The sequence below is a fragment of the Scomber japonicus genome, chromosome 4 (genome assembly GCF_027409825.1).
Source record: "Scomber japonicus isolate fScoJap1 chromosome 4, fScoJap1.pri, whole genome shotgun sequence".
NCBI classification, from domain to species: domain Eukaryota; kingdom Metazoa; phylum Chordata; class Actinopteri; order Scombriformes; family Scombridae; genus Scomber; species Scomber japonicus.
Genome location: NC_070581.1, coordinates 20,619,918 through 20,629,672, shown reverse-complemented (window position 1 = coordinate 20,629,672; position 9,755 = coordinate 20,619,918). Strand labels below are relative to the sequence as shown.

The 9,755-nt window shown below is 40.4% G+C and overlaps 1 protein-coding gene across 1 annotated transcript; it reads right to left on the bottom strand.

The window, feature by feature from the left end:
• Positions 1 to 2,852: 2,852 nt before the first annotated feature.
• Positions 2,853 to 5,994, bottom strand: spata2 (spermatogenesis associated 2). Its single transcript, XM_053317816.1, has 2 exons — positions 5,589 to 5,994; positions 2,853 to 4,737 (listed from the first exon to the last, which is right to left on the bottom strand). The coding sequence occupies exons 1-2, from the start codon at positions 5,937 to 5,939 to the stop codon at positions 3,382 to 3,384; spliced, it is 1,707 nt and encodes a 568-aa protein (XP_053173791.1). The 5' UTR covers positions 5,940 to 5,994; the 3' UTR covers positions 2,853 to 3,381.
• Positions 5,995 to 9,755: the final 3,761 nt, after the last annotated feature.

The window sequence follows — 9,755 nt, the reverse complement described above, 5'->3', positions numbered from 1 at the left end:
GAACAGAAGCATGAGATCAGACATCACTCCCTGTGACCAAATGTGTGTTTAGGTATGCCTGTAAGCAAAGCAAAATAAATTTCAAATTTGACTTCCAGGCAAAACATGGTTATTATTACAGACATTAACCCCTCTAAGCATATAGTAAATGCATTGGTCTACAATGTGTGACTGGCTGCATAATTCTGACAGATGCATGGTTCAATATGTTCCATCTTAGAAACTGTAGTGCTTCATCCATACTTGTGTGTTTCTTATTTCCTTAGCTGTCATAGAACAGGCTATGTTTTTAGTTTATATAGCCTGGAAAATGTCAAACTTTAACCTATAGACTGTTAAAATACAAAACAATGAAAATGACAATACCAAAAGCCTAAAATACTCCAGAATAGAACAGCTGAATGAGTTTAAGGCATTTAGAGGTTATTCCAAACAGAGCTTAAAGACTAAAGCAGCCTAAGCGGTCTGTCAAAAAAACCAAGACTCAGACCTTTTTTTTTTTCTTTCTTTTTTTTAACGTAATGTGATTTAAAATTAGCCCTTGGTGACTATCTACTAGTTTTAAATGCTAGCAGAGTTTATTTACCTGTGACCACCATGGCCCTTTAAAGTATACCAATGAAAGAGTTTGAAGAAGGGTTCACAGCAAATGGCAGTTTAATTTCATGTGCCTACTTACAAGTATGTGTGTATCCAAAGCCTGATATATCATAGACATCTGTTGTTGTCCAAAAACTATTAAACACATCAATGAGCCACAGTGCTGTACTGGGTGACATGTTCCTTCACCCTTAAGAGTTTGGTCATGATAGATCAGCTCAAAAGAACATTTTCAGTCTCAGTAGAGTAGTTCAATGTACTGTATAACGCCACTGCACACTATGCTTTGCGAGATTGTTGTGTAGCGTATCACAAACGTTTGACTTTGTACTGCAGTTCTTGAAAGAAATTTACAATGTCGCACAAAGTCAAGAGGTTATGATAAGTAGCACAACACAATGAGCTTGAGAAGCTCTGTTAATGAAAAACACATCATGGTTACGCAACGGTGAATTTCTCTCCTGAGACTGACAATATGCTTCTATCTTTGCAGCCAAGAAGACAAGATACAGATCAACCTTTGTATACACACATAACACTTGTAAGTTAATCAATTCACTGTTGGTTTGGTTCTGCACATGAGATTTGTTGAGCATAAGAAAAATACAGCAATATTTTTAAATTACTCCATACATGCAATCACTGTACAGTACAGGGAGGTAAACACCTCAGCATAAATTCCTATAGTGCAATATCATGCAATGGGCATGTGATGAATAATTAGCTTTTGTGAAGCAAAAATGTAGGGCTGGACAATTAATCAAAATGTTATCACAATCGCAATATGGCCTCTTGTCTATCTGTTTGGTAAAGATCCCTGCTACAAAAAAAACACCATAATTATTTTGACGTGTTTTTTCCCCATCACTCCCGCAATTGTAACATGTCAAAAATACTCGCAATAAGACATTTTCTTCAAAATTATTCAGCCATACGCAAATGCTACATGTGATTAACAAAGTGTCAGAGAGGCATCCATTCAACTCTAGTCATTTCTGAGCTTGTAGTCTGTGGTGGTGTTGTACTTAGTTTCTGTAATTTGTCTGTAGGATGGGCAAACAATTTACAGTACACCATCAACACAACATGCATGCTCAGAAATCATGATAGAAGAGCTCCATCAGCACCTCTCTATCAGTCTCAATCAAATCTAACATTTCAGGCATCACAAAAGTAGTATTTGTACTACTGTTTTCAACTGCACTATAATTTACAGGTGCTAATGTTTTTGCATCCACCCCCATACAAGTACTACTAGTGGTAGTAATAGTAGCCTAAAACCAGTTGCATGAACAATGATCAGTCTAAATAGCACAAAGGACAAACTGATATCTCATGAGTACTTTTTAAGACTGGAAACCTTATGCTATATCAGAACACTGTTCAAACAATAAAGGCCATGATTATCTCACAAAATAAACTCTGCTAACCTTTAAAAGTGACTGGGTTAGTTTATTGTACGTTGGGGTATTATTTCCTATTCAGCGAAAACATGAGTTGAAATTTACAGAAGAATGAGGTACTATATACAATATGTATTGGGTTTCTAGGGCTAGTTTAAAACCACAATGTTTAACTAGGTGTACAAGCTGAAGCAATTTGAGGTAGACAGAAACCGTGTCAGACTATACACTTTCATACTGTCTAAAACCAATCAATAGGTTCGCACACTGTCAAAGAACTGCAATCATTTGATTTGTGGCTCAGCATGAGACTCTCTGTGACTCCACATGAGACTGACGGGGAACCACTGATCTTTTAAGGGGCCACTACAACATCATGGACCATGGAGGCTTAAGGAGTGTAATGAAAGGGGATGGGCAGGCTTGGAACTGACACAACTCAACAGGCTATTTACCAGAAAGAAGTCAAACACCACACATCTTCAACGTCTCAAGTCAACAGCAGCATTTAAACTTCAGTCATATAACCAGAAACAATTGAGGGTTAATTTACAAGGCATATTTTTTTAAATAGAATATATGGCATCTGACCATTGTCTCAATGTGTCCCTTTGAGATATTTCCCACCCCTGGTTTATACCTTCAAAATCCCAATGCCAGACCTCATGCCCATTTAACAGTCTCACATTGTTCTACAGAATAGAGATTAAAAATATAAACTATTGACTTATTGACTTCCAGTGTATGTTTTCTGTTTCAAGTTTAAAAAGATCTCCTTTGTCACAATGCAAGCTTAGAGGTCTTTTCTACACGCGCACACACACACACACACACACACCACACCCACGCACACACACATACACTCACACACTCACACATATATATACTGTATAGATTTATATATATATTTATATATTAGAGGAATTTTTAGCTGAGAAGTTAGGCAAAGTATATATGTTCATTTGGACGGAATTCATTCAAAAGGAGGAGGAATTAAACTCTCTTTTCTTCAGTTTCCCTTTTGAGGAGGACAAACTTTGAGGAATTCGGGAAGCGCTACAACATCACATGACTACTCAAGAGCAGGTAGCAAGGTAAAAGGAAGAAGAAATAGATAAAAGGCCTGAACTTGTACAAGGCAGAGAGATGGGCAGACGATATGGCTCTCTGTGGCATGTGCATTCCAGGGCCCTACTGACAGCAAGAGAAAATATACAAAGTTCAAGAGAGGGTTAGACATAGCGAAAAAGACCATCAGATAAAGGGGAAGATAGTGAATGAGTTGTTTAAGCAGGAACAGAGCTAAAGCAATAGTGCAAGACTACGCTGCAGATTAAGGGAGGGGACTACAAGGGAGAAAAAAATTTGTCTGCCTGATTCATCGGTACACCAGGTGAGATATGGTGCCAGATTTGAAGTTGAGCTGATGGTTGGGCACAAAACTGTGCTGAGGATTCTTTCGCGTGCACATATCCTTTGCATACAAGCCCATGCATGAGTCACATGACACCTTAGAGCAGTTCACACAGGTGTGTGATGCACCTGGCTTGTTGCAGAACCCGCAGCGTGATCCCCCCATGCTTATTCGCTCACTGCTGCCTACTTTTGGCGTTGTCAAGGCAACAGACTTGCTTGGAAACAGCTTCGTGGACAAGAGGGGTTTCTCCACCATCTGGGGGTGAGGGTGGGGATGAGAGTGTGAGTGGGTCAGTGTGAGGGGGTGCGGGTGGAGATGGGAGTGGGTGTGAGTATTAGAATACACAGAAAGCTTTTCCTTGACAGGGATGTATCCATCAAGGGGTCGTGGGGATTTTGGGTGGTAGTCTTGGAGGCCACAGCAAGGGGAAGGGTCCACATCATGACAGGCAGAACAGAGGATCATGTCACACCTCTGGCAGGAGGCCATTGAGGAGCAGCCAAGTCCACAACCCTGACACTTCACACTTCCATGCGCTTTGAGTAGCCACGCATCTCTTGCATCTCGAGGCTCTCTGGATGGAGGTCGAGACGGGGTCTGCCTTCCTCCCGTCCCCGCAATACCCCTCTCTGTGTACAAGTCAATCTCATCCAAAGACGAAAGGTGGTAGGATGTATAAGCATCAGCTGGAGGAGGTGACTGAATGGGGAAGAAATCCGCAATAGGGCTATAAGAAGGTGGAGCTGCCACAGAAAAAAGAGATGCTGAGGTGCTGGGCCTGATGATCTCATCCTTCATATCCTCCTCTGCATCCACAAACAGAGGCTCCTTCCTCAGACTCAATGAGGCCTTCAAGACAGGCTTGCTAACTGCTGCGTGCCAGTGACCAGCCCCATCTGTAACATCCACAGATTTTGACGGTCGGCTTCCTCGCCTCAGGTGGTGAGCATGAGGTCTCTCGATATCCAATGGGCGCACAGACAGCCGAGCCATATCTGCACCGAGGCTGTCGCGTCTGCGGAGTGCCTCGGCACAGCCAGCTGCATCATCTCTGCAACCTCTGCGGAGTTCCAGGGCCTCCAGCTCTGAGGCTGAACCACGGGCCAGAGCCACTATCTCTCCCAGAAGACGACACTCTGCCTGGGCCAGGAAGAGCTCAAAAGCCAACTGGCGAAGATGGCCTGAGCCTCCTGGGTGCTCCTGCAAATGGAACTGCGAATCGTGGTCACAGGAGTAGCCTATGGTGCGCATTAGGGATCGGAGTTCAACATCAGTAATGGCAGACTGCAGATGGTACACATATGGGCCAGTGAAGGTCTAAAAGAGAAATGGGTTAATCAGAGTTAGTGTAAAACAATTAAAACAGCTTGACACCATGAAGCTAATAGCTATCCTAAAAATATGACCTCACATGCTATTACTGCGATAACAAAGTGATATTAAGTTCACCATCCTTGATTCAAATAGGATGGACAAAATAGTAGAGACACTTTTCTGTATAACACAATACAATCCATCAGCACCACAAACTCCCTCCAAAATGACAAATGAAGTTGAATGACTGTCTTGGGTATATTAAACATATATTTGAGGTAACAGTCACATACACATCTTAAAATAATAAATTTGAGCATTTCTTGATTTATCATTATTAAAACTATAGGTCTGTTTTGCTACAGTATGAACTAACATTGCATATGTAAATGAAAATGTTATTTCCTCGTAAAAAGAATATATTAGTGAGTCATATCCTAATATCGAGTAGTTTTATTGCTTGTTCTCACTGTATTCTTTAGATGTTATAAGGTTACTAATCAACTAGGGAGACCTTATATTATATATAAATATTATAATTAATCACCATGAATCTTTACTGATGTTCAAAGATCACTGCAGCCTTTGTGACCAGTGGCACAACTACTACGATGGAAGTGAAAAAGAGCTCTTTTACACCTTAAAGTTGTGAAATATATCAATGTATGATATATACCCTAACCCCTAACCCCCAACCCTAACCCTAACCCAATTTGCAACAGTTCACACAGAAAACACACCTGGGCTGATGTTTTAACATTCTAATACCTTAAATATTCCATCAAGTCAGCTTTAAAGACAGTACTCAAGTCAGATACTATACTTTAACGACCCTAAGAATAAACTAAACTTACTTTAATACATCTGAACTCCTTCTTCCAGGGGAAGAGCAAAAGGTTGGTGCAGATGGTTTCCAGAGTGTGGAAGGCTCTCTCGAGGCTCTTGAGGTTACCTCCTCTCTGGCAGCGGAGCGAGGTCTCCAACACCTCATAAAAACGCACCATGCGGAAACGTTGTCCTGGATCTGGCTGATAGGCCCCTAGCAGAGCTGTGGCTGTAGACAGGAGGGCCTCACTGTCCTTGTGTCTGCCTCTGTCCCCCTCTTGTGCAGTTCCACTCCCTGTGTATTCCCCTCCATTCTCCAGGCGCCTCTCCAGTGCCGCCACATACCTCCGGAATAGGTCCTCTTTTAACTTAGCATCCATTATCTGCAGCAGACTACCAGTCAGCTGTTATACTTTTCTGAGAGAGCCTCACCCCTTTTAGCATACTCTGCACGAGGATGCCACATTCAAGCACCATTTTTGGTCACCATAATTCACTGGCTGCACTGGCACACACTCAACGTTAATAACGTTTTGGAGAGGTGGAAGAGGAATGAGTTTTGTGTCAAATCAGCAGCACATCCTCTTAACAAGAGATGCAGTTATTTGTGGCTTTCAGTTGGCGTAGCTAGGCTGCAGCCTGTAGGGATGCCTTCTTACGGGCATCTCCGATTTTGGCTCAAAGCCTGACTAGTTTCCAGACAAACAGGCCGATGTCATGCAAGACCAGGTCAGGAGGAGCTTTCACTTTACACTCTGTTAATGCAGAGTTGTATCTAATCCATTCCTTGGTTTCAGCATGTGCAGAGTTCAAGGTCACTCATCATGAAGACAGAGCCATGACAGTGTGATTCTTCTGAGCCGCCTGCAAGCTGTAATGACAGAGGAGAGCATTATAAAAATGGAAATCTGTCATTCTAACACACACACACACACACACACACACACACAGAGAGAGATAAAAAGAAATGTGGCCACTTTTGCTGATTCAGCCTGTGTTCATTTAATCCCAAAGAAAATGCATTTGTATTACCAAGTGTTTTTTTTAATTTCCCCCCATCTAATGACTAGCCTAGGTTAAGAGACAGCGTTTGTGCCCTGGGTGGGATGATGTTATGAATCGTGTGCACGTTTTAACATCAGCCCTACTAGACTGTTTCACTATTATTATCACCATTACTCTCTGTACGACCAAGAATGAGACCAAATGAATCAAAGCATGTGTAACGCGGATTGAATTCACTGTTATCCCTTTTGTCTTCCGCCCTTGTTTGCGCCAGAAAGAAAGTGAGATATCGGTCCAAACGTTACATGCGTATAAACCAGGTAGCCTGCAGATAAAATTGAGGACACTGTTTCTGTCACAGAAAGACCAAATATCTGCCTTAACGCTTGAACCACACAGCAGAGAAAGAAGAGGTCCTGCTTCTCTTTCCCAGGTTAGCTGGCCGGTTGTTCCAGTTACTTCGCACAAACCTAGCAAGTATCCGTTTAGCGAGTTAGCAGCATGTCCGGGCTAACAACATCACCATGCTTCGCTGTTGCGCATCAACTACAACAGACCCAGCCCTCCAATTCTAATAATGTCAGAAATGCTATTAAAATAGTGTACTCGTTATTTCTTCATGGATCTCATACCCTACAAAAACCGATGCTGTGGCTGCCATGGGCCCCGTAATGAGCATAAGCAGTGAACGCCCATTTCAGCGCAGCTAGCTAACAATTGCTTTAGCTAGCAGGGCGGTCCATCTCTAAATAGAAATCTGTGGCGATTTTAGGGTCAATCTTCTGAACATAAAGCGTAAACTGTACTGTGACTCTTGTATGACCAAATCTAATTCTGCTTCAGTTGAGAGATGACTGTTTTGTAACCAAATACACCACCATCCGCACATCTTACCTTTAACAAGTGCTAGCCGCTGCTAGCAACGCCTCCTCAGCTGTAGGAAATTCCCATCATCTCAACGCGCATGCGCACGGTTATGACAGTTCAGCAGCAGCACTGGGGGCCCACGTGCTGAGCCCAAACTCATCATCACCGGGGGAAAAAAATCACCATCATCATCATCATCATCATCATCACCACCAGCGATCAAACAGCGTAAGTAACATGAATATGCAGAGTATATTACACAGAACAAAAGAACATAAACATCGTATGTATGTGCGTGTGTGAGTGTATTAAAGCCTTGAATATACACTTTGTACTTATCTTGAATTTCTATTTGCAGTGCATCTTGTTCTGAAATTGCACCTTCAATTTCAATCTCACTGTTCGTGTAGCTTTACATTGCCCTGTCTCCTGATGTCACAGGGCCGACTGATGCCCTTTTAAACTGTATTTTAGACATTAAGTCATGGATGGCAGGAAACTTTTTACAGAAGTACTGGTTATCGTCCTGAAGCAGTGAGGGGAAAACTGAATTTTAAACTGGAGGCATTGCACTAAAACCATCAGGGAAAGTCAAAAACCTAGGTGTGGTTTCTGACTCCAAGTTAACCTTTGAACACCACATCAACATATAACTCAACTCAACTCAACTTTATTTATATAGCAACCACAACCACAGCTGAAACAAAATGCTGTACATAAATAGATAAAACAACACAGGAAGATTAAACAATTAAGAGGAAATAAATACTAAAATAATTGTTTATTATTTTTAAAACAAATTAAAAAAAACTAAAAACAAACCATAAAACACTAAAACAGGAGCAGAGTCTCATGCATGGTTGAAACTAATAATGTTTTTTATTATCTTAAAAACACGGGCAAAGTGCTACCATTCATCTCCCAAGCCAACACATAGACACTGATTCATGCTTTTATTACCTGTAGGATTAACTATTGCAATGCTCTTCTTTCTGGTCTTCCTAAAAAGAATATTGCAACATTACAATTACTCCAGAACTCAGCTGCACATTTGTTGATGAGGACCAGAAAGAGAGCTCACATTACACTGATTTTAAAGTCTCTGCACAGGTTATAGTTCTTAATGGCCTTGGTCAAACTTATTTATCAAATTTGCTTTTTGCTTTTTATTATTACCGTCCATGTCTGTGGAACAGCCTTCCTGAAGACCTGAGAGCAGCTGCAAGTGTTGACATTTTTAAAAGCCGACTTAAGACTTACCTTTATAGCCTGGCTTTTAACTAAATTTTATTTATAGGTTTCATTATATTCTATCCTTTTATTTATCAATTTTAACTGTTTAGTCTTTTAATTTATTTAGCCTATTTATTGTATAATTTTAGTTGTTTACATTATTATTTCCTCATTTTAACGTTAACTCTTTAATTCTAGTTTGAATTTATTTTTTATTAAGTTTAATTATTTATTTTAGTTCCCTTTATTCATTTGGTTTTATCCAGTTCCTGGTGTTTTCTCATTGCAAATTTCCGAGAGTGGGGTTGTGATTCTTCAGTCCTCAGTTTTCAGTTGCCTTTTTTCAAGTTTGTATGCAAGTGTTGATGATAAAGGCATTATATTCTATTTAATGGCACATTTTCATATACATTCACAGCTATCTGCAATTACACGATGTTAAGCCTTTCAACAACAATTAAGTCAAGCAAATGTAGCTTAGATATGAGATAAGCTAAGATAAGATAAGATGTATCTTCATTGACCCCCCTTGGGAGAAATTCAAATTGACACAGCAGTAAGGGGTGGTGAAAGTGATCAAATAAATAAAATAAAATAACATACTATCTACACTCAATAATCTCTGTGCAAATAAATATGCAATAACTAACTGTGCAATATGCAGGAGTTCCTGAGATGATATAGATGTGTGCAATGTTCCTTTACATAGTAAGGACAACATCAGTCTTTTTTAGTGGGAGTGGGTACTGTCTGGGAGATGTGGTGTTGTGCAGTCTGATGGCTGATGGTGTGAAAGAGCCCCCCAAGGTTTCAGTTCATCAACCTTTTTTAATTTTGAAATTCTTTTCAGTACTATATTAAAGCACAATATTTTAATATAAAACAGCTTTAGAGCTCATATAATGATTCATCGATTATTTAGTTGAATCAATAAAAAATACACTAATTAAATGTATGTATTGCAGAATTATTGTGATAAACAACAACCATATTTTTTAAACAATAATGAAGATGTTTTGATGACGCCGCCCTCGCGCAAAAAAAAGAAACCAAAACCTGGTGACGTCATAACGGGGACGGTCGGTGGCGGA